Source organism: Loxodonta africana, chromosome 18 (genome assembly GCF_030014295.1).
Source record: "Loxodonta africana isolate mLoxAfr1 chromosome 18, mLoxAfr1.hap2, whole genome shotgun sequence".
Taxonomy (NCBI): Eukaryota; Metazoa; Chordata; class Mammalia; order Proboscidea; family Elephantidae; genus Loxodonta; species Loxodonta africana.
In genome coordinates, this window is record NC_087359.1 from 63,028,964 (window position 1) to 63,054,482 (window position 25,519).

The 25,519-nt window shown below is 44.4% G+C and overlaps 1 protein-coding gene across 3 annotated transcripts in view; it reads right to left on the bottom strand.

Annotated features, from left to right (window-relative positions):
* Positions 1–25,519, bottom strand: part of PITPNA (phosphatidylinositol transfer protein alpha) — a 40,003-nt gene that overhangs the window by 6,876 nt on the left and 7,608 nt on the right. Inside the window, exons 3-10 of one of the 3 annotated variants that reach the window (XM_010596484.3) lie at positions 24,242–24,387; positions 22,056–22,147; positions 17,066–17,073; positions 15,932–16,006; positions 14,360–14,443; positions 12,166–12,243; positions 11,902–12,012; positions 10,984–11,106 (exon numbers count right to left, since the gene is read on the bottom strand). In XM_010596484.3, coding sequence (XP_010594786.1) covers positions 10,984–11,106; positions 11,902–12,012; positions 12,166–12,243; positions 14,360–14,443; positions 15,932–16,006; positions 17,066–17,073; positions 22,056–22,147; positions 24,242–24,387 — 717 coding nt within the window. Of the gene's footprint in view, positions 1–10,983; positions 11,107–11,901; positions 12,013–12,165; positions 12,244–14,359; positions 14,444–15,931; positions 16,007–16,699; positions 16,983–17,065; positions 17,074–22,055; positions 22,148–24,241; positions 24,388–25,519 lie in introns of those variants that run through there. The other 2 variants (XM_064271513.1, XM_064271514.1) reach the window with 2 other exon arrangements.

The following is a 25,519-nucleotide window of genomic DNA, read 5'->3' on the forward strand; positions in this document are numbered from 1 at the left end:
CCTGCAGAATCTACAGGAGACAGGCCACTGGTGAGCCATAAAATTAATCAGTCTTATAAGCCTCACTTGTCATGGTCCCCAGCAAAGGTCCTCTGCTCCAAAGTGGAAAGTCTGTTTTCCTAGGTCCAGATCTTTGAACAGACCCTTAGCTCCACCTGGAATGTCTGCCTCCTGTAGCCTCCCCTCAAATCTCCTTCCCTGTATGGCATCTATAAATTATTACTGCACCTGTAACTTAAATCATTCCATGCCTATAGATACATTATTTTATGAAGTTTAAACAATTGTTTCACAAATTCAACAATTTCCTACATGAAGGAAATCTGTTAAGGACAAGGGCATTGGCTCATTTCTAAAAGACAAAGACTTCACCCTGTGGTGTTAGACTGGAACTGGAGGCATTTGTGTGAACACAATATATCCATAAGATCGATATAAATGCAGACATCAGGATTCCCTAGCACTATCCACTGAGAGGAACCAGGGTCAGCAACACCCCAACAGTAATGAGCATACCTAGCACCCAGATCTTGGTGGTTTCCAAACACCACCCACCTTCCACTAAAAAGAATGAGGGCTGCTTGGAGAAACGGGCATTTCTAGGGCTAGGTTATGGAAAGACTGAGATGAGCCTGGAAAACCTTGTTGTGCTTCAAGTGAACCAAGTTAAGATCAGTGGTAACTAAACAGATAGGGTATAATGAAAAGAACACCAAATCTGTGATATTCTGCCTTCAAATACACAAACTGGGTGGAATCAGGAGGAAATATCAGACAAACTCAAACTAAGATGACATTATACAAGCTTATAACCTTCAAGAATATCAAAGAAAAATGGAGGAACTGCAGTGTGTGGTCCTGGGTTGGAGCCTTTGCTACAAAGGAATGAGGTCTCTGGGCCAAGGGGTACACAGTTTTTTGCACCACTGTTGCCAATTTTCTGTAAGTTTGAACCTTTTTCAAAAATAAAATTTCTACAAAGGCAAAACTTTGCTCACTGAATGTCTGCTCAATAATAACAAAAGAATGACCATTTATATAAATTTTCAATAATCAGGGAGGCTCAGAATTCAATGTTATGAGAGCAAAGCTCCTTGGATCTCAAGCAGATCCTTGTGTATCTTGGGAGTTCAATGCCTTGCTTTAATTTACTAATGCAAATTTAGGTCCTGTTTTCCTACTGGTTGCAACGAGATGCAACTTTCTATCAGAGAACTGCTGTCAAAGACAAGGTCCCCCAGAGGGTGCCACTGAAATAAAAATTCATTGTTTCATTCTTGTAATGAAATGCTCTAAGAATGTTTATTTTCTGGTGCCTATATGACATGAGAGATTTATCTAATGTTTGTAGTGTTCCCCACATCCAGCCACTGCAGGCACACACAAAGTATATGAAAATAGAAACTCCAGTTTCTGATTTTCTTTTAAAAAGTGGATCCTTATTTACAGTGGTTACCTCTAGGGAATGAGGCCAGGGATTGGAGGAAAGGGATTTTTACTCATCTATTTATCTACTTATTTATTTGGACTTCTACTTTTTTAGTTTATTTTTTCTATACCTTCTGTAAATTGTTTTTACTCTTAAGTATGAAATATCCTTTTGATTAAAAAAAAAAAAACAGTAAAATTATCCATTCAATATTGTGGTTGTCATATTGTACTACAGTTTTACAAGCTGTTACCATTGGGGACACCAAGTAAAGAGTACCCAGACATCTTGTATTATTTCTTATAATTGCATGTGAACCTTACAATTATCTCAAAATAACTACATGAGCTGTGAAGCTCAAAAAGCTAGTAAGAAAAAACATCAGTTGAAGACACTGAGCAGTAACCACAAACCCATCCGCACCCCTAGAGGAACACAGCTATGAGGCACGTGTGGAACTGTTTTTAGAGCCTATTTAGAAAGCTACTCTCTTTATAAATAGGTACGGCCCTTAAGAAAGAAATTTGGTAATAAACAAGAGCCTTAAATTCTTTAGTTCCATTTTTGGGAATTTATTCTAAGGGAATAATCTTACTTTCCAAGGACCTGTGTGCACAAAGATGTTCGTCACAGCATTATTTACAACAGTGAGAACCTGGAAACCACGTTAAGGAAAATTCAGTCCAGAATACAGAGCAACATGTTTTGCAGCCATAAACATGCATGTGAAGGCTTTTTTTTTAATGAGAAAGGGCTTTGTTAAAATGTCCAGAGAAAATATTAGGATACAACCCACAACCTAGCACATGCAATACAATCATAAGTAAGTACAAGTGTGCAGAAAGACTAAGAAATATATAAAAATGCTTATAGTGATTGTCTTTAAATGACGAGAATTCAAGTGATTTCTTTTTCTACTTTTCAGTATTTTCCAAAAAATGTTTAATGCTTATATATCATGTTAATATTGAAAAATTAAACCATACTTAAAAAGAAAATGCAGCTACTCCCATATTTTGAGATGTTGGCCAGTGTCTGGTTGGTCTGCCTGGGGGTCAATCACTGCCAGGCAGCTCAGAGAGAATTATAACTCTACTAGTGCAGCTACGTCCTTCACATGCAGGGATCCCTCAGCCTCAAAAGACCAGGCTCTGGTCTCTGCAGACACAATGGGAATTTTTGATTCAGATTCCCTTGTGGCCCAGCGGGTGAGCTAGGCATGGAGTGGTTTCTCCATGTTAGCCTAACCCTCAGAACCTGTATCTCCCATAGTCCTCAACTGGAAATTGGGGAGTGCTGTGTCCTGCCACACTTCACTACACAGGGAGGCATACAGTCTCTGGGTAACCAGTCCAGAGCTTAAGACTTAGAATCTAAAACTGATGGTGACTCATCAGCCAAAAAGCCACAGGATGGGCTGGGGAGGGACCGCAGGAATCATGGAGCCAACAGGACTTAAGGAGGAAGACCCACAAGGGACCGCTGGAAAAGGAAATGCTGCAGAATCTTAATCACGAGCTTTGAACACTCACTATCTTTGCTGTTTTTCAGCAAATGTTCTAGAAAAATCCAATAAATGGGGGGAAACAAATTTTCTTAAAAATTTTAAAAATGAGTTCTCTTCTCCTAGTCTTATAGGAGCCCCTAGGTGAAGCATATGGTTAAGTGCTCAACTACTAGCTGAAAGGTTGGTGGTTCAAACCCCGCCCCGCCCCAGAGGCACCTTGGAGGACAGGCGTGGCATGACCTGCTTCCAAAAGGTGACAGTTTTGAAAACCCTAGAAAGCAGTTCTATTCTGTACACATGGGGTCGCCATGAGTTGGAACTGCCTTGATGGCAATTAACTAACAACAGTCTTGCTATCTATAGAGTTAATGGCCAAAGGCCCAGGAGGTACTTGTTAGTGAACTACAAAGTATTCAAGTTTAACTTCTCTGAGCCTCAATTCCTGTATCTATAAAATGAGAATAATATGTCACAGGTTGCATGAGGATTTGATGATGTTATTATGTAAAATGCTTACCACACAAGAAAGGCACACAGTAAGACCTCAACAAATGTTAGCTTCTATTAACCATAAAAATAGTTTTATCACCACCATGTTCAGGAGATAGTGAGTTCCCCGTTATAAGAGGTGATCAAGCACAGACTGGACAACTACTTGGTGGGAAGCTGCAGAGGGGACTCAAGCTCTGGACATAAAATGGACTAAATGATCTCTGAGGTGCCTTCCACATCTGAGATTATGAGCCTCTTAAGAGAGGAAGAGGGAGGGAGGGAAAGGGAAGGGGGAGAGAGACTACAGGCACACATTTCTTGACATTTTTCTCTTTAGGGCAAAGGACTAATCTCTTGATCCCTTGTGTCTCAAATCCTGGAGCCTTATCCAAGAATGGTGGGTCTGCTCCCCACAGTGACTAGTCACAACAGTGGTGACTGTGACCTTACAGTGGCCCCTCATAGCTCACAAAAAAATCCACCAACACTGGACTACAAATGACTACTTGCAGTTAATCATGACAGACTGAACACATAAATTCATCTCTACACCTCCCCAAAACCTCACTACAAATGATGACAGCAGAGAAGAGACGTTCAGAACGTTCTAGAAGATGGAAAAAGGATGGCTGAGTAGTAACTAATGAGCAGAGCAGCAGCAGCTGAAATTTCAGTGCCTGCAAGGATAGTGGCGCCAAGGAGCAGACCAATTTGTGCTTCAGGTTTTCCAAAGGCTCAGGAACTGGAAGCACCAGGTATCTCTGAAGGTGGGAGTGCCAGGTGGTGTTGAAAAAAAGGTGACATGTTTGAAAGTCTGAATAAAGAACAATCGGACTCTAGTGTTGCAGTCAACCAGCCACTCCCCTGTGTCACAGCAAAAGCCCGAGGTTCACTCTGGAGGCACTGAGTCAGGGAGGCCTGAACTCGGGACCCCCAGCTTAGCTCGTGAGGACTGTGGGGAGGTGAAGGCTATGCAGAATAAAGGGGGATTAAGTAAAGCCAACCAGTGGTGGTGACACTGTCACAATTCTCCCTCAGCTTGGCTCCCAGAGTGTTGGCTACCTCAGTCATCCTTCCAAGTAAGACACTGGGGAGTCCTCTCTAGTAGTCTTGTTAGCACAACAGTTAATCGCTCGGCTACTAAACAAAAGGCTGGCAGTTCAAACTCACCCAGTGGCTCCACAGAAGAAAAGACCTGGTGATCTGCTCCCGTAAAGAGTATAGCCTGGAAAATCCTATGGGGCAATTCTACTGTGTCACATGGGGTTGCTGTGAGTTGAAATCAACTCCACAGCACCTAACAACAATAACTCTAGACAAAATGACGAGCCCAAGGAAAAAAGACGCAGGAACCTGAGGCAGGAGTTCCCCAATGTAACCACCTGACTACCCTGCTATAAAGCTCACCCACTGATTCAGAGAGGTCCCAGTTGGCTTTTCAGGGCTTCACTCTTACATGTGAGTGGACAGCCAGGATAGACCAGCAGGTACCTGAGGAAAGCCCCGAGCCAGACACACAGAGGCCAACACAGGCAGGAGAAGGGAGCTCAGAGGAAGCCAGGAATATTCAGGGGGCAGAAGGAAATCTCCAAAAACAAAACTATAGCTTCAGAAAATAAAAATAAGCATCTATTAAAAAAAGAAAAAGCTGTTTTAAAAAAAGAACACAGAACAAGAAATACTTAGAATTTTTTATAAATTCAGTAGAAGAGAGACTTAACTTTGGAAAGTTTCTCCCCAAAAGCAGAGAAAATTAGAGGGTCAAGTTATGAGGTCCAACTTCTGACTGATAAAAACTCCAGAAAGAAAACAGAGGGGAGGAAATTATCAAGTGAATAATACTAAAAAAAAATTTTTTCCAGAAACGAAGAGATCTTGAGATTCGAAGTGCCCACTGAGTGGAAGCAAAACAAATGACAAGGGACTCACAGAAAGCACAGTGCTATGGAAGGCACATCACGCTCCCACCAAGTCACACCGTCCATGCAATGACTCAAAGGTTAAACCTAATGACAGGCACACACAAAATAAAAAGTGAGGCAAGTATTAACTTCCTAGAGAAAACAAAAAATTGTATAGGAAAGGAACAAAAGCCAGTTGGTAAAAAGAACCCTGAACAAACAATTAACCAAAAGCTGTGATACACCCAGATTGAGGGGATGGAGAGGGCAAGTGTGCGAGTGGTGGGTGGGATAAACAGCTACACCTTCCAGAGGAAATCGACAGTTCATAACTAAAGGTTAGAAAGTAAGGACTCAGACTATAAGCATTTTATTTTGAAACATGGAGGAACTCAAGCAAAAGGAACAACTGGGAGAACTGGGAGGGCTGCCTCTGGGGTGTGGGACCTCAGAGCAGAGGAGGATGCTTCTTCCTCATAAGCCTGGGAGACTGAGTTTTAAACTCCAATAGAAAGAAAATATTGATAAAACAAATGTATTTTTAGAAACGGGAAAAGACAAGTGAGCCAGGGGTACAGGTGGCCCACGGAATGCCCTGTATGTGGTGAGGTCAGAGCATGCTGCACAATGGCACCGGTGCCATTTGCCTTCCTCCTCCATTGGAGATGACGGTTGTTGTTGTTGTTATGTGCCATCAAGTCGGTTCCGACTCATAGCGACCCTATGCACAACAGAACGAAACACTGCCCGGTCCTGAGCCATCCTTACAATCGTTCTTATGCTTGAGCTCACTGTTGCAGCCACTGGGTCAATCCACCTCGTTGAGGGTCTTCCTCTTCCGCTGACCCTGTACTGTGCCAAGCATGATGTCCTTCTCCAGGGACTGATCCCTTCCGACAACATGTCAAAGTATGTAAGACGCAGTCTCGCCATCCTTGCCTCTAAGGAGCATTCTGGCCGCACTTCTTCCAAGACAGATTTGTTCATTCTTTTGGCAGTTCATGGTATATTCAATATCCTTCGCCAACACCACAATTCAAAGGCGTCAACTCTTCTTCGGTCTTCCTTATTCATTGTCCAGCTTTCACATGCATATGATGTGATTGAAAATACCATGGCTTGGGTCAGGCGCACCTTAGTCTTCATGGTGACGTCTTTGCTCTTCAACACTTTGAAGAGGTCCTTTGCAGAAGATTTACCCAATGCAATGCGTCTTTTGATTTCTTGACTGCTGCTTCCGTGGCTGTTGATTGTGGATCCAAGTAAAATGAAATCCTTGACAACTTCAATCTTTTCTCCGTTTATCATAACGTTGCTCATTGGTCCACTTGTGAGGATTTTTGTTTTCTCTATGTTGAGGTGTAATCTATACTGAAGGCTATGGTCTTTGATCTTCAGTAAGTGCTTCAAGTCCACTTCACTTCCAGCAAGCAAGGTTGTGTCATCTGCATAACGCAGGTTGTTAATGAGTCTTCCTCCAATCCTGATGCCCTGTTCTTCATATAGTCCAGCCACTCGGATTATTCGTTCAGCATACAGATCAAATAGGTATGGTGAAAGAATACAACCCTGACACACGCCTTTCCTGACTTTAAATCAATCAGTATCCCCTTGTTCTGTCCGAACAACTGCCTCTTGATCTATGTAAAGGTTCCTCATGAGCACAATTAAGTGTTCTGGAATCCCCATTCTTCGCAGTGTTATCCATAGTTTGTTATGATCCACACAGTTGAATGACTTTGCATAGTCAATAAAACAAAGGCAAATATCCTTCTGGTATTCTCTGGTTTCAGCCAGGATCCATCTGACATCAGCAATGATATCCCTGGTTCCACGTCCTCTTCTGAAACAGGCCTGAATTTCTGGCAGTTCCCTGTTGATATACTGCTGCAGCCATTTTTGAATGATCTTCAGCAAAATTTTGCTTGCATGTGATATTAATGATATTGTTCTATAATTTCCACATTCAGTTGGATCACCTTTCTTGGGAATAGGCATAAATATGGATCTCTTCCAGTCAGTTGGCCAGGAAGCTGTCTTCCATATTTCTTCGCATAAACGAGTGAGCACCTCCAGCGCTGCATCTGTTTGTTGAAACATCTCAATTGATATTCTATCAATTCCTGGAGCCTTGTTTTTCGCCAATGCTTTCAGAGCAACTTGGACTTCTTCCTTCAGTACCATTGGTTCCTGATCATATGCCACCTCTTGAAATGGTGGAATATCGACTAATTCTTTCTGGTATAGTGACTGTGTGTATTCCTTCCATCTTCTTTTGACGCTTCCTGCGTCGCTTAATATTTTCCCCATGGAATCCTTCACTATTGCAACTTGAGTCTTGAATTTTTCCTTCTAGTTCTTTCAGCTTGAGAAACACCGAGTGTGTTCTTCCCTTTTGGTTTTCCATCTCAATCTCTTTGCACATGTCATTATAATCCTTTACTTTGTCTTCTCGAGAGGCCCTTTGAAATCTTCTATTCAGTTCTTTTACTTCATCAATTCTTCCTTTTGCTTTAGCTGCTCGATGCTCAAGAGCAAGTTTCAGAGTCTCCTCTGACATCCATCTTCATCTTTTCTTTCTTTCCTGTCTTTTCAGTGACGTCTTGCTTTCTTCATGGATGATGTCCTCGATGTCATTCCACCACTCATCTGGTCTTCGGTCAGTAGTGTGCAATGTGTCAAATCTATTCTTCAGATGGTCTCTAAATTCAGGTGGGATATACTCAAGGTCATATTTTGGCTCTCGTGGGCTTGCTCTGATTTTCTTCAGTTTCAGCTTGAACTTGCAGATGAGCAATTGGTGGTCTGTTCCACAGTCGGCCCCTGGCCTTGTTCTGACGGATGATATTGAGTTTTTCCATCGTCTCTTTCCACAGATGTAGTCAATTTGATTTCTCTGTGTTCCATCTGGTGAGGTCCATGTGTATAGTTGCCGTTTATGTTGGTGAAAGAAGGTATTTGGAATGAAGAAGTTGTTGGCCTTGCAAAATTCTATCATTCGATCTCCAACATTGTTTCTATCACCCAGGCCATATTTTCCAACTACTGATCCTTCTTTGTTTCCAACTTTTGCATTCCAAATCGCCAGTAATCATCAATGCATCTTGATTGCATGTTCGATCAATTTCAGACTGCAGCAGCTGATAAAAATCTTCTATTTCTTCATCTTTGGCCCTAGTGGTTGGTGCATAAATTTGAATAACAGTCGTATTAACTGGTCTTCCTTGTAGGCGTATGGATATTATCCTATCACTGACAGCATTATACTTCAGGATACATCTTGAAACGTTCTTTTTGACGATGAATGTAACACCATTCCTCTTCAAGTTGTCATTCCCAGCATAGTAGACTATATGATTGTCCGATTCAAAATGGCCAATACCAGTCCATTTCAGCTCACTAATGCCTAGGATATCGATGTTTATACGTTCCATTTCATTTTTGATGATTTCCAATTTTCCTAGATTCATACCTCATACATTCCAGGTTCTGATTATTAATGGATGTTTGCAGCTGTTTCTTCTCATTTTGAGTCATGCCACATCAGCAAATGAAGGTCCCGAAAGCTTTACTCCATCCATGTCATTAAGGTCGACTCTACTTTCAGGAGGCAGCTCTTCCCCACTCATCTTTTGAGTGCCTTCCAACCTGGGGGGCTCATCCTCCAGCACTATATCAGACAATGTTCCGCTGCTATTCATAAGGTTTTCACTGGCTAATGCTTTTCAGAAGTAGACTGCCGGGTCCTTCTTCCTAGTCTATCTTAGTCTGGAAGCTCAGCTGAAACCTGCCCTCCATGGGTCACCCTGCTGGTATCTGAATACCGGTGGCATAGCTTTCAGCATCACAGCAACACACAAGCCCCCACAGTACGACAAACTGACAGACACGTGGTGGGAGATGACGGTAGTTTTTCAAATTCTAATTCCAAACAGGGTTTCCTGCATTGCAGCTATTCCAAATGACAGTGATCTGCTAAGCTTCTGACACAATCCTTCACAGAATGAAGAAACATGCAAAAAAAAAAAGGCGGGAATTAAAAAAGAACTCCCTAACTCTGCCGGCTCTCAAATCATGGATGTGAGGCAGGCAGATCCAGCAGACCCTCTGGAGAGTTCCTCCAGCTCCAAGAACTTGAATTGCACCCAAAAAGCAAAAGGTCGTCAGCAAGGGGTTCCATCATCCCCATGTATTTTATGCAGGCCTCTGACAGGTGGCAGGTGGCCAAAGGTCCAGGCTAAATCCCAGAGAAAATCTCTAAGTTCCTCTGTTTGGTAACCTTTTTCCTTCTTTTTGTCAGGACTAGAGTGACCAAAAGGCTCAAGCTTATACATTCAGAAGCACCAGAGCTCTGGACATTAAAACCTACCACTTCCTGAGGATCCCTGGCAGAAGAATCAGGGATTGTGTCCAAAACCCTGCCCCTTCACTGCCAAATGTAGCTCAGTGAATAACCCAAACATCTGTTTCAACAGGAACTAACTCTGTGTACCACTTAACCAGTGAGTCAGCCAGGAAGACTGTCATCCCTGGATGGCAAAAACAGTTCCCTGCTGGGCTCCAGAGGAAGGAAGTGCTCCTGGGCCCGGTATCCACCCTATACCAGCACAGTGGAGCGGGGAGCATCTGTGTAGCGTGTGAGTACCACAGGCAACTGGGCCTGGCTCTCATTTGAGGACCTGCTGAAGAACTGGGCAAGTCTGCTGTAAAACGATGTCTTTGCTGGACGGACACCCAGGCTCCACGCCACTCCCACCCAGGGGCAAGGAGGGAGAAACGGAAGGCAGTTCTTAGGAAACAGAGCTTCCTGCCTACAGCTAGCCCTCAGAGGGTGGGGGGAGGACCTCAAACGGTGCTTAGAGGGAGAAACAGAGGCTGAGTGACCTGCCGGCTGTATGACCTGGGGCACAGCCCTCAGCTCCCAGAGCCTCCATTCGTCCTGAGTGTGGGATGACAATGGTGCCTCCTCCTGGGGTTGTCGCAAGGATTAACTGAGATGGTGTATGCCAAAGCCCTTAGCACCTTGTGAGCACACAGGGAGTACCTGGATGTTATTAACTGTCTCCACAGAGTGTGCTTCTCAAGGAAGCATCTCCAGATGAGGCAGGAGAGGTGGTGGGTCTCCATCCTCCCATGGAACAGATACCCCTCCTTCTGGGATAAACACCAAGGCCAAAAAAAAAAAAGGCAAAAGTGCCACATTCTAAAAATAGCTTAAACCAACCTTATAGAGCAGTCAGCTTTTGCGTGCGCTGTTGCTATCCTGTATGTAACGTGCCTGGTATTCCTGGATCAGCCCAGCCTTCCTCCTCCCAGGGTCACCTCCAACTCTGCGGCCCAGCATGAACCCCCCGAGCTCTGAACAACCACTGCGGCAACTCAATTACTCATTTGGCATTCAGCACAGACTGCCAAACTTGTCTCTGTGGATGTGCCACGACCTCAGCTAGAATGCAAATTCGAGAACACAAGCTGTTTTCTTCTTTATAGTTCCTGTACTGCCTGGCGTTGTACCTTACCCAGAGTAGATGCTGACATGTTCCTAGAACCACAGGATGGTGCCCTCAGTGAGCTGCCCCAGGAAGAACGTCTCCTTACTATTCACATGCTCATTGGACTGAGAGCCCCAGAACCTCCCCTGGACTCTCGCTTACCTCATCCAGCTGTCTCTTAGTCTCTTCTTCCATCCTTCGAATGTCGTCCATAGTCAGGTCAACCCACTTATCGAGCCAACAGAACAGCTGCCTGTGGAAGTTTGTAAACAGACGCTTCTCTTGCTATAAAAAGGATGAAATCAAGTTAGAACCTAGGGGTGAAGACCATTGCTACAACCCTCCTCCCCATGATCTCTGTGCTGGTACCCATACTTTACTGGGAGGTGGGGGAAGAGGAGTGATGCCTGGCTGGCTTACGTGGGTCAGTCCCCAAACCCCATAAGTCAGTGACCTTTTCCCCTTTGCCTTCGCATGTCTGACGGGTATGGCTCCAAAGAGGAGGGAGCCCCCAAAGAGGATGGGTGCCACCTCACAGCCAAGCCCTTTGCTCAAAATACTACCAAGAAAGGCAGCCCATGAACTCAGAGCCAAGCCAAGTCCCCAGAACAAGTCTGCTAAGTTTCTTCCTCATCTCTGGAGCCTAAAGCCAGGTTAAAACTGGCCAGCAGCTGTGAGGCTCTAACATTTTAGAGAATTAAAGGCTATTAAAACTCCTTCGGTCCGCCCACTTCAGTAATTCAGGGCACTGAAGAATTTGGCTCACAGTCTCTTGACTTTCAGCTTCCAGAAAAGAGAGAACATGAGTTTTATTTGTAGTTCAATCACAGCAAGTCCCTTCCTGTTTCCTTCTTTTGCCTCAGTTTCCTTCTCTGCCGCATGTGGCATCCCTGGCTGGAGAGCATTAAATCTGTAAGTTAGCTACAAGTACAAGGGAGCTGGGGAACCAAGCTACAAAATATTCTAATGTTGCAACCCTGGGATGCAGGTCACATGGGTATGAGGCACTTGAACAATTGTCTCTTAATGGGCAACTCCTGCCAACACATGCAGAGGTCACTAGGAAGGCTGGCTACTTACCTTATGTATAAAGTTTTCCACTTTGTTCTGCAGGCCCCACCACTTGAACTTGACAGTAACCAGTTTGTATGCACACATGTACGGGCAGTCTTTCTGATTTACAATTTCTTGCTGCATTAGAAACACATCCACAGACAGGCAGGTAGCTAAGAGGACAGACCTCAGTCTCTGCCTTAGCCCAGACCCTGCTATTCCCTTACCCACCTGGGGACAGGCCCACCCATACCCTCCTGAGCCCCCTGGTGGTGAGAGTGTGAACTGCACCTTCCAATTGGGGCCCAGAGGTCCTCGTCCTGTTTTGATAGATTTAAATTTTGCTGGGTCTTCCTCTGCCTTGTAATCCTGAGGGAGATTGTGGAATTGGGATTGAGGGGTGGGGGAGGCAAGAAGGAGAGAGAGAAAGGAAGGGGAGGAAGAGAGGGAGAGAGAGATCAGATTTTTCACCACAGTATACTTCATACCAGTTCTGGTGCTGGACAGCAAATATGGGAAAATGTTATGAACAAGATACAGAACTGTTTACATTTGCCTCAGAGAAGAGCCCTGTGTGATGTTCTCTGCCAGGGTTTGTTTTCAGTTCTTACAAGTATGGAAGTGTCTGGGTAGGCATATATTTCCATTGCTTAAGACAAGGCTTTTCAACCTGGGATGAGCGGCCAAGGAGGGCCTTTTCAAAATACAGATTTGTGGGCCCACCTCAAACCCAATGAGTAAGACTATCTGCAGGTGAGGCCTGCAGGTGACTGAGAAACACAGCAGAGCTGAGAACATCTGGCAGTCATTCCTGAAATCTTCTCGCTCAGTCTCCCTCTGGCTTGTTTTAATAAAATCATTACTGGAAATGTTCGACGTACATATAGACTCTATCTCCTTGGGCAATATAGGCCAGTCTCACTTCACTGATTTACAGTACAGTCAATTCTGTAACCACAACAAAAATTTAATCTTTAGCTGTCCCTCTGCAATGACTAATGTGGACTCAGGAAAAGCAAACTCAATATACCGTCTGCTTTCTCCTTCTCTCTCACAAACACATCGTCATATAAAGTATCTCCCATCTTCCCCACCACTGCTTCCCTTCACTCACACAGAACCACCAGAGTTGACAAAAAAAAAAAACCAAAGAATCATACTTTTTGCTAGTAATGTTCTGTTTGAGAAAGACTTGAGTATATTCAGTTTGAGAAAATTCAAACTGCATGCTTAAGACATATTCACTTTGTCGCATACATGTTATACTTCAATAAAAAGTTTGTATTTTTTTTTCCCAATCCACTACCTTTTGAGGGAGACAGATACTAGGCAAGGGAGCACAAGATGGTTTTCATCTTTTCGGAAATGCACAAATTATAATGTCTTAAGCGCACAGTGACTATAAGAAAGAGTTACCTCACTATCAGAGAGGAAGAGCCAAATTCCTGCTCCCTAAGCCCAAAAGGCCTCTGTCAAACAAGAATAGTGATGAATGAAGGGAAATTTAACACTTTCATTCCTAGGAACCCAACAGTGAGTGAGACATCCGCAGTCCCCGCTCTCACTGAGCTTACAGTCCAGTAGTGAACTGTCCTTTTCTAGGTACCTTATGCAATATTTGTTACTGAAAAGCCACCAACTTCTCAAGGGCAGAGGACTTGTTTTTCCATACATTCTGTACCCCTCATCTGGAACCCAGAACCTAATACAGCATTCCAAACAAAGTAGGCAAGCAATAAATGTTTTTTAATTACTGAGTGGAAAAAATAAAATTTGACAGCAAGAGCTCTGGTATTTCAGGCTCACTACCATGTCAGCAGGCAAAACACCCTCAGGACTACCCACAACGCCTACATTGCCCAGTAATAGTTTCCAGAGGCCAAACAGGACACACAAATTTGGGCCACTATTTTCCTGCTATATCCTTGAGTCGGAAACCCTGGTGGCGTAGTGGTTAAGCGCTACTGTTGCTAACCAAAGGGTCAGTAGTTCACATCCGCCAGGGGCCTCTTGGAAACTCTATGGGGCAGTTCTACTCTGTCCCATAGTGTCGCTATGAGTTGGAATCGACTCGACGGCACTGGGTTGGGTTTGGTTTTGGTATCCATGTCAAGGTCCCTGGGTGGCAAAAACCGTTTGCTCTCGGCTAACTGTTGATGATTCGAACCCACCCAGCAGTGCCATGGAAGAAAGGCCTGGTGATCTGCTTCCATAAAGATTACAGCCAAGAAAACACTATGGAGCAGTTCTACTCTGTAACACATGGGGTTGCCACGAGTTAGAATCAACTCAACAGCAGTGAGTTTTTTTTTGTTTTTAATCCCTGAGTCAAGATAAGGAAACGTTTAAAAATAATTACAAAATACTAAACACCAGGGAGAACTTCCTTCTAAGTCAAGTTGGGGTAAGCTTCCCTGGGTTGTCTAACACTTAGAAGTCATTTCTGCATCTCGAACACCACCCCACAACTTTAAATAGTCCCTACCTTGCTAAGTACTTGGCTTCGATCTGCAATGTCTATATATACTGCTTCCACATGTTTCCATGTTTCGGGCTCCAGTTTATGCACCTGCAGGAAGAAGATGGACCGCTGTGTGGTTTCTGTCAGCTGCAAAGCACCCCCCGTCCACAATGGACACCTAGGAACAGCTATTTCCATAGCCACAGACGTGAGATTTCTACTGGTAAAGAATTACACATGAAATTATCTGAAAGAATCGAAGAGTGGATTTTTTTTACACTGTGGTAAATAATACATAACAAAACGTTTGCAATTTCAACATGCTTCCTATGGACAACTCAGTGGCAGGGATTAGGTTCATCATGTGGTCCAACCATCACCAGTCTGTTTCCAGGTTTTCCCACCACCCTTAACAGAAGCTTCACATCCCATATGCAATGATGGGGAGAAGGGATTTTAAGTGAAAATAAACTTGAGAGCTAACACTCTGATTTTTCAGGCTAAGTACCACTTCAGCAGGCCCAAATACCCTGGGGCCCACCTACAGCACCTACACTGTTTCCATATGCTCCCCCTTTACAAGGACAGTAAACATTCACGGAGAGGTTGCCCGCACAGCCATATAACCCCTGACCTTGATGCTTTTAAAAATTTAATTAATTCAAATAGGCTGTAGATGCTTTTCATGGTACAAAATTAAGATGCATTCAAAGGGACATACAATAAAAAGTAACTCTTTCTCTTGCTTGTCTCCTAGTCCCCTCCCTAGTAACAGCCACTGTTACCAGATGCTATGCGTACACAAACACCCGTGTGTGGGGGTCTTTCTTTGAATAAAAATGGCAGCATACAGGCATACTGTTTTGCATATTACTTTTGTCACTGAACAACGCATCATGAAGTTTGTTCCCTATGGTTCTTTTTGATGGCTGCTTAGTATTCCACTACATGGCTATGCCATAACTCAACCGATGGGCTCTTATATTGTTTTTAATCTTTAGCTCAGGCTGCTAACCAAAAGCTCAGCAGTTCAAATCCACACAGCCACTCCTTGGAAACCCTACGGAGCAGTTCTACTCTGTCCTAAAGGGTCGCTATGAGTTGGAACTGACTGGACAGCAATAGGTTGTTTTTTTTTTTTAACAAAAATGCTACAATGAATGTCCTTGTGTATTTCACAAATGTAAGAGCATAAGTGTATGATAAATTCCTAGACGTGGAAGTGATGGGGTGATGAATAGGTGTATTTTAAATTTGGGGAGTTACTGGCAAACTGGGCTCTACGGAGGTTGTAATTTTAATGTTTTAAAGATATACTTCCTCTGTACCAGGAGCTGCATTTAGACCAATCCAAGCGTTCTGATAAGGCCCTGCAAGGAGTCCTGAAGGTCACATTTTGTAAATCAGAGGAAGAGGAATCCCACACTGGCAGGACAGGCCTGGGCAGAGGCCATTCCCTCCTGGCCAGGGAAAAGGGGACCATGGAGAGGACCTCATGTCAGGGAAGGAGAAGCTACACTGGGGCTACAGAGTAGAGCCTCATGACCCTGCCCAGGGGTCTGGAAGTCCTCAGGGTTCTTGGGAAGTGCTACTTACATTCTCCAAGGTGCCAATATCTGGTTTGTGCCAAGTTTCAATTTTAATCAGAAAGTCTTCTTTCATGTACTCATTCTGGAACAGGAAAAAAAGAACCTTACAGTCACCAGGCTCACAGTGGGAGAGTAACCATCTCCCATGACTGGTTCATGGGTAGTTGGGAGACTCCAGTGTTTGCCTCACAGTAACGGCTAACTTTACTAGGCAAGCGTTATATCTCATTTAATCCTTATCCCAGCCTGTGAGGTCTGTAGTAGCATCGCCCTCACTTTACAGATGACGAAAGTGAGGCTCAAAGGGTTAGGTAACTTGTCCAAGGCCACAGAGATGATAAATGACAGAGCCGGGCCTCAAATACAGGTCTGTCTGACTTCAAAATCCAGGCATTTAGCCACTCTGCCATACAGCCTTATGCACAAGGTGCTACTGGTTAATCAAGAGTGTGGGAAGAACACAAGGAAGACTTCCTCAACAACCAAAAATATGCACCACCACCCCCACCATCTCCCCCAACTAGCCTTTTGCTGAGGCCTGAAGTTCTCTTCTCAGAATTTAACCCTTCATGCTAATTCTCCCTTTAGTGCTTTTTAAAAATTATAACTACTCAAAGAGGATCATATTAACCCATTAACACCTCACCAGGAATTAATACCCCAGAAATTGTTTACGTTTCCTAGCAGGGATAAAGCACCTGGATGAGGATGCTGAAAGGGTGGAAAGAAGGGGCAATGACAGAGGGACTAGTCATGGAAAAGAAACCTTACTGACCGGGGTCAGAAGATGCCCAAGGGGGTAAGGAAGCACATTCGGGTCAGCTGAACGGAAATGCCTGCACACCTGGGGACAATGGGGGAGGACCTCAGGCCCTTCTGTACATCTGAGACCCAGAGCTAGGACGCTGGGGTCCTGACTGCTGCACCTCAGAAAGCCAAATGCTAATACAGCTGAAAGCAAGTGGCCACTATGCCTGGGAACACATTCTTCATGAGGACTGAAAGAATGAAGCCTCAGGAATTCCATTCACCCAAGAGAAAGAACAGGAGTACCCAGGAGCCTCCAGTGCAGCTCCATGTTTTTGTTTCCTATTTTCTTACAAAATCACCTACAATTCCAACCCCCCTGAAAAATACTTACTGTAATAACTGCTCCAAGGCAAGGACATGGAAAGAAGAAAAAAAAGATTAGTGAGGATGAAAAAAATCTCTGTCCCCTCCCCCAAGCAACCAGGAATAGCAGAGTTCTCCACTCCCTGGGGCTTATTCTAGTCACCCCTGAGCCCCAATGAGGCAGGAATACATCAATTCACTAACCCTCAAGTTTCACTCATGCAAAAGTCCCAAAAGACCAAATCTGGAATTTAATTAAAGCGATGCCACTGTCTGCTTCTCTGGACTCTTTCCAGCCGAGCCAGGGAAGGGACAGGGCTGATGAGCAGAAGCGCTGTGATCCACCGCTCTGCTGTCCCAGCATCATAGGTCCCCCGTGGACACAGTCTATCTGCCCTCCGTATCCCTCCTCGCACTGTAACCAAACCGCTCACCCTCGGCACGCCTGCTCATTGTAATGAGACCCCCTCGGAAAACATGCTTCAATTATTGATCAGAGAAAATGACTGCAGCTCTTATGTCACTGGGGAGCGGACAAGCTCTCCTCCTGACAACAGCCCAGTTCATGCCGTACCCTCTGGAGTTAGATGCTATCTCCAGTTCTGAGAAACGTCACACTACCATGTTTGGACAGAATATGGGGCTGACAGTCAAACTCCAAAACTGAAACTAGGTTACCTCTGAGGCTGAAATGAGGAAAAGGTGAAATCCAAGGAATAAGACCTACCATCTACAGGAGTGACCCAAGAGGATGTCAGTAAGTTCCCCCAAATCCAATGAAACGCTTGTAACGCATCATCAGGTAAAGAATGTAACTGACAGACCTGTGTCTAAGTAACTGCCCTGTTCTCAGCTTGGAGAAAACCATGTTAACAAAAAAGGAAATGATGGCTATAATATCCATCAAAGGGAAGTCCAGAGAGGCCAATTTATCAGAAATTCTCTGAATATTTGGCTAGCTTGGTTTGATGACAGTCTGTGGGTGGTGCCAACGGTTAACATGTTCTGACACTAACCAAAAGGTTAGAGGTTCAAGACCATCCACAGGCAACTTGGAAGAAAGGCCTGGCGAGCTACTTCTGAAAAACCAGCTGTTAAAACCCTATGGAGCACAGTTCTACTCTGCAGCACATGGGGTCACCAGAATGGTACTGGTTTTTTGTTTTTTTGGTCTGATGACACTAGCCATTAAGGTTCCCTAACTAACTACCTTATTCTGAGTCCACGTTCTCCAAGCAACCATCTTTTTCTAGTTTGGCTTCTACAGGAACAGAGTTTGCTAACCAATGAACACAAGAGTCTGACCCACTTAGTTATATTTTTCACTATAAATTCTGATTATAACTTGGTTTCCATAACTTGGAATCCAAAGAAAAGAATGTTCTACTCAGCATATAGGAACATCTGGTTTCATTCCTAATTTTGTATCTCGATATAATTTCATAGACTGGCATTTGGGAGTTTTATACGTTAGTCTTTAACAGACCCTGAGAAACAGATCCACTCAGGTCTGACAAATTAGTTTTTTGAACCTACGAGTGTGATGACCCTCCCTGGCCTGACCTGGGTGAACAACCTTCCCCGAACCTTCTCTAGCTTCCCTGCTCCTCTAAACGTCTCTGCACTTACTTTGGACTGCAATCCCAGGTGAAGTGGAAAAGTCTCAGAAAACCCTCTGCAGTAGAAAAATAACGGCTCTCCAAGTAAGACAATTATACCACAGAAACCAAAACCCGTTGCCGTTGAGTCAATTTCCACTCATAGCGACCCTATATGACAGAGTAGAACTATCCCATAGAGTTTCCAAGGCTGTAAATCTTTACAGAAGCAGACTGTCACATCTTTTTTCCACAGAACAGCTGGTGGGCTCAAACCACCCACCTTTCAGTTAGCAACCGAGTGCTTAACCACTGCGGTACCAGGGCTCTCATAAGACAATTATAAGGTATACTTGAAAACGACGGCTTGGCAATACTGTTTTCAGCCAAGGGCTAAGGGTAGAGAGAGAGGTGGAAGAGAAAGGAACAGAAGTGTTTTTGCTCTTTCCACTTTTATTCGTGGACCAACCCTCATCTCACCACTTCTTTGGGTCCCAGCCCATCAACTTCGGTGGAAAGGAAACAGAGAAAGAGATAAGAAGGATAGAAAGAGGTGATGATGGTAATTCCAAATCCGTTTTCATTCTACTTAGGATATGGTCAGAGCCTTCCAAAAGGTACAGGTAATTTTATTCCACGCTGCTTTATCCATCCATCTCAACCTTTGATCTCCTCAGGCCAAACAAAGATGCTCGAACTAATCATCTCTCTCCTATCAGCCCCAGCTTTCCTTGCCTGTTTATAGTTCCTGTTTTAAAAGAGCAAGTCTAACCCCTGAGACTATGGCCCCTGAACGCACTTTTAAGTCAGACTTGAAGCTATTCCTGAAGTTCACCTTTCAGCCAAAGACTAGGTAGGCCTATAAGACAAACAATAACACACTGAGGAACGTGGTTCTTAGATCAAAAGGGCAACACCTGCCCGGGAACAAAGATGAGAAGGCAGGAGAGGACAGGAAAACTGGACAAATGGACACAGTGAACCCAAGGCGGAAAGGGAAAGGGGGAGAATGCTGACACAATGCAGGATTGCAGCCACTGCCATGACGCAATTTGTGTGTAAACTTTTGAATGAGAAACTAATTTGTTCTGTAAACTTTCACCTAAATCACACACACACAAAAAAGAGCAACTCTACCAGAAAAGATCTAAGATTCAATATACTCGTTTATATGAAGCTGGATTCTGACTGTGAGCTCAGCACCCACTACAAAACGAACTCCCCCTCCTTCCCCCGCCATTCTCTGCCTCTCCACTTCATGGAGTATTTAGAAATTACGTTTCTCTTTTGGCCAAGGATCAAGACAATACATGAACTAACATTTGCTGTCGAGAAAAACGCCCGTGTCAGCTGCGGCATTTTCCTCAGTGGCACCTCTCAGTTGGCACCAGGTGTGTACCCAGAGCTCTGCCCCTGGCATGGAGAAGTCCATGCTATCTGTTTGCCTCCTTCATGCCAAGTCAGCTAAGGTTCATACAACACATGCTCGGTACAACCTTTTCAACAAGAAAATTCACCTCTGGCCTTAGACCAGACACACCCAGCCACATGGCACACTGTCTTTTGAGAAAGTGTGTGCATGCCTTGTTTCTAAGAATTTAACAACTGCCTCCCTGAAGCTTAGGGAGTAGTGATGTTTGCATTTTTTAGCTACAGCAATAAAACTCTAAGTGTTACACATTGCTTCCCCAGGGCCTACCAATGACTGCACCTCCTGGTTCAAGTGTGGGGCCACTGAGGACCTGAGAGAGCAATGGCCTTGTTTTCTGGACTTTAACCATTCCCAAAGTTCACAGGGTAAGGATCACATGGGTGCGGCATCCTCATCAGACACAATCTAGGGCATGCCAAACCAAACAAAAAACCAAACCTGTTGCCATCGAGTTGATTCCAACTCATAGTGACCCTACGGGACAGAACAGAACTGCCCCATAGGGTGTCCGAGGCTGTAAATCTTTACAGAAGCAGACTGCCACATCTTTCTCTCATGGGGCGGCTCGTGGGTTCAAATCATCAACCTTTTGATTAGCAGCTGAGCGCTTAACCACTGTGCCACCAGGGCTCCCAGGGAGTGCCAGTCCCAATAAATAAAGCAAGTGAAGTAACACAGGTAAGCAGAGGCTAGCAGAAGGACCCCCCAGCAGACTGCCTGTGCTAACAAATGGAGGTTGCTGGAGGACAACCACCCTCCTGCTCAGGGATATGGATCAGTACCAGCTTGGGCCCTCAAAGAGGATCTACTCCTAAATGGCCTTTGAGGACTAGGAATCTTGGACAGCTACAAGTCTGAACTATTCAAAGGGAATCCCAGAAGATCTAGACTAGAATAGAAAGTTCTCTATGGAGGCTCAAATCTTTCCTTTCCTTTCCAGAAACTCCAGACAGGAAACTGGCCAGGATTGAGAATCTAATTCACCCCCACACACATCGAACTACAGAACACTCTGGTTCAGTGTCAGCCTGGGTTCTGAGCTCTTACAGCGCCCTTCTCCCTGAACAACTGTCATCTGCCGCGCACATTCCCTGTGTGACAGATTTTGGGGATAGCTGCCATCCTTTGTCATAAAAAAAAAAAAAAAAAAGAGGTTATTTCAACTTTTCCCCAGCAATATCAGCTTTTCCTTGCTACCTTCTCTTGGTGTCTAAGCCTAGCTCCTTCCCCAGGGCAGGAAGGTCACACTACAGGCCTTTTCCTATGGCTGCCTCTCTGAAGAGTCCATGGGCCTCAGGGCTGCTTTTCAAGCCAAACACAAATATGTGACATTAAAATGGGAAATTTCAGTATCTAACTATGGGGGACAGGTTTAAATAATCACAGTGCATTCATATAATGGAATATTATGCAGCCATTAAATTAAAAAAAAAAAAGAATACCCAGTAACATGGAAAATGTCCTCTATTTGATTGAATATGAGTAATTTAATCATTAGTATCACGTGATCTGAATTTTGTCTAGAAAATGTGTCTGGAGATTATTTACATACACACATTTTATACATCATAGATGCACAGAAAAAAAGGACTAGATAAAAATACACTGTTAATGGAAGAATCACAGATGATTATTTCCTTCTGTTTTTATATATTTTCTAAATTTTATACAGAAAAAATTACTTTTGTAAATAGTAAAAACAATCCATTTAATTATCACACCATTCCCAATAAGAAGGGTTCTGGGATACCTCAGGCCATGACTACATGGTAGTTCCCAGCCAGCTAGCTGCCAAGTTGTGTTGGACAACAGTGATACTCATGACCGGCCTGATGGGAGACCCCAGCCTCATTCTTTCACTGGCTTAATCTGGAAAGCGAAGGTGGGACACAAAGCCCTGATTCACCCCTAGCCCTGGACCTACTTGACCACACCTTTGGTCCACCTTGGGGGCCCAAACTCCAGCTTCTAGCCAGGTCTGCACTCACCAGTTCTGCAATAAGGGTAGGCATTCCACGCTTTTTCATGTATATTCAGGGCTCCCTCTGGGGCCAGCATTCGAACAAATGTGGGCACTTTGCTGTAGTGAGAAAAAAAGGTTATAAAGAGAAATGGAGGAAGACAATGACAAGGTTTTCTATCACATTCTATAGGCCACTGCTCCAGCTTTTTCAGTGCAAGCCGAAGAGCAAGTTTCCACGAGATAAGCAGGTGAGAAGTCACCTGTCAGTGCCTGACATCCCAGCTCTACTGGCTACTAAAATCCACTGACAACTTGTCCCACCACCTACCAAGTGCAGGACAGGAGGTCAGACCCCTGCGGGCTACCTACTCTGGCTTATACGTCATTACACATTCTTCCAGAGCTCACTGGCTCCCTCGTAAGGATCAGAGACAAACGAGGGGCCTTTTTATAGGTTTATGGGACATAGTGATTGGCTGACTAACTCTGAATACATGGGATATAAGATGATCTGATTTCCTTTCCTCTGTTGGGTAAAGCCTCCAGGAGGGCCTCAGGGCCAGATGCCTTCCAGGACAAAATATTTTCTTCTATTCTTTTTATCTCATGTTACAGAACAAAATGTACAGTATGAGCCCAAACAAAAGTGCACATACTCCTTTTTCTTGACTTTTAACTGGTAACCTATAGTCTTCAGTACATTCTAACTACCTCATCAGCTTTAGTGCCTCAAATCTAAGAAGACAGTCTACCCCTGTAAGAGCTCACTCAGAGGACCTCTTCCGAGATCCATTCACTCACTGCCACACTCATTCAAGTGAATATGTCTATGTGCCAGGCATCAGCGATACATATAGAAACACTAAACAGATGTGGCTCTTGCCCTCAAGGAGTTTAATCACAGTCTAGCAGGAGGACAACCAGGCAAATGACAACACTGTGAGTATGTGCCATGATGGGATAAACACAGGGCTGAGCAGAGCACTGTGAGAATATGGGGAGAGCAGGATGTGGTGGACTGGGGAGGCTGCTGAGGGAACATGTGGAGAAAAAGTAAGACTTAGCTAGACAAAGGATGGGGGAAGTTCAATGCAGCCAGTGAAGGGTATAAGACGGGGAATGGCAAGAGAATATGCAGAAGGTAAATCACAGAAGATCTGTTAAGTTCTGTCATAGAGTATAGACTTTGTTCCAAGGGCAAAGGGAAGCCATCTGTTGCTCTTATGCTGGGGAGTGACAGATTTGTCTTCCAGACAGAACACATGAAGGTGAGTGGAAGGCAGGGGGACCATTTAGGAGCTGCTGTAGAAATCCAGACAATCCATAAAAACCAAACCCATTCCCGTCAAGTTGATTCTGACTCATAGCAACCCCACAGGACAGAGTAGAACTGCTCCATAGGGTTTCCAAGGAGCAGCTGGGGGATTCAAACTGCTGACCTTTTGGTTAGCAGCCAAACTCTTAACCACTGTGTCACCAGGGCTCCAATTCAGGCAAGAGATGATGGAAAGAAATGGAAACATTGGAAATATCAAGAAAATGGAATCAAACGAACTTGATTTGATCTGAGGGATGGAGAAGAGGTGGTGGTGAGCCCATGTTTCTGATTTGGGCAACAAGATGGCTGCCATGTTGAGGCACTGATGAACTTGTCTGTGTAAATCTATATATGACCCAGAAAGCCCACTTTTAGAAACATTTACTATAGATTTACACAGACAAGTTCATCAAGATTTATGCAAAAGAATTTTTACTGGAGCACTAAATTGTAAACATCTGAAAATAAGTATCAAAATACTATGTGTACTTTAAAAGTGAAAAAGAGTTATTATATGAATAAGTAACAAAGTAGCAAAGTGAAGACCAGCATGTATGATTCCATCTATGCAAAATACCAAGAAGGAAATCAACACGCATTTATACAGACATACACACGCATCCATCTGTATATTTGTATGTGCACAGACAATGAAAGGATTCGTAAGAAACTAAACAATATTACCTCTGGGGACTGGGAGTCTGGTGGGGCATGTATTCCTTTTAGAATTAAAAAAAAACAAAACTTTAAGAGAATGAAGTACCACCTACACCCACTTGCACAGTGAAACAACTTGGGCAACCAGCTAATAAACCGGAAACACCCCCCCACCGCAATTACCCATTATCTCCACAACCAGGCCACCTTTCAGCCCTGCTACTGTAGTCACATACCTCTGTAAGTGGTAGATCTTGTGTGTGTACTGGCCCTTTTCGCCATCCTTCTCATAGGGCTCGTTCACCAGGACCTCCACACCTTCGCCACCACCCGTTTCGTTTTTACTGGCCTCAGCCACAGAATACAGCTGCCCTACTTGATACTACGGAAACAGAGAGACAAAAGTTATTCTCAGCATAGAATCTTCTCGATGGTTACACATAGTCCAGTTGCTGGTAACTGTCCGATTAGATCACTCGGGGATCCCTTCATCCGGAAACTCATTCTGGAGTTTCACGCAGGGCCTTGCCCAAATCCACCCACAACAACCAAGAAGGCTGCTCCAGGGCCTCTCTTTCTCCATCAGATGTGTTTCATTTCATCCTTCCCATTTTTCCCATCCTCCACCAGGGCTTACTAGGAACAAAGAGGCAGGTGAATATACTTAATCTCACACCACCATCCAGAAAACACATTACAGAATCCAAGGTAGCTTTTGCCCTGGGCCTGCCTCTGGTATCAAGATCCCCAAACAGGATCTAGGTTGGATGATAGAAGCCTCCTTATCCCATTCATTTAAACAGATCCTAAGACATGACTTCTTGTTACAGAAGTTGCTCAGTGCTCTGTGAAATCCACAACCACTGCTGTAGAAGTACCTCATCTACTTGCTTTTTTTCTCCAATGTTGGGTCCCTCCTCACCCTGCAAGCAGCTCAAAGAAGAGTCTTGCTGGCAGCCCAACCTCCTGGAGTTTTCCAGATTCCTGGTGGGGCTGAAGTAAGTGCTCCTGTCTCCCGTTTTAGACAGCACAGATTCCTACCCCACAGTCTGTGCTGGCTGGGTATGCCCTCTGTGTTGGCACCTACTAGATGGCAAAAGCCTGGTTTTCCTTTATTTGGGTCACATGCCACCCTATCAAGTCACCAGTCAAGATCACTGGCCTCCTCTGACCCCCTCTGGACAGCTTAGTGTTATGGCCAATGACCTGGGCAGTGCCAGGGCCTGGCCCTTCCGCCCCCTCCTGTGTGAGGGAAGCTGTCCAGAGGGAAAGTAAGTTGTGGGGGGGGAAAGCCCAGCAACATTAAACGCAGGAAGTTCCGTCTATACCAAGGGATGCATCCTCCTCAATACTGTTGCCAGCCAAGCACAACAGCTTAAGGAGTATGAGAAAAAGGCAAAGAGTTTCTTGATTACTCAACATGTAGGGGGGATGGGGAGGAAGATAGAGGCTTTCCCCATCCTCTTCCCTGCTCCCCAAACTCCTGGAACTCCCAGGGCAAAGGACAAGGGTTT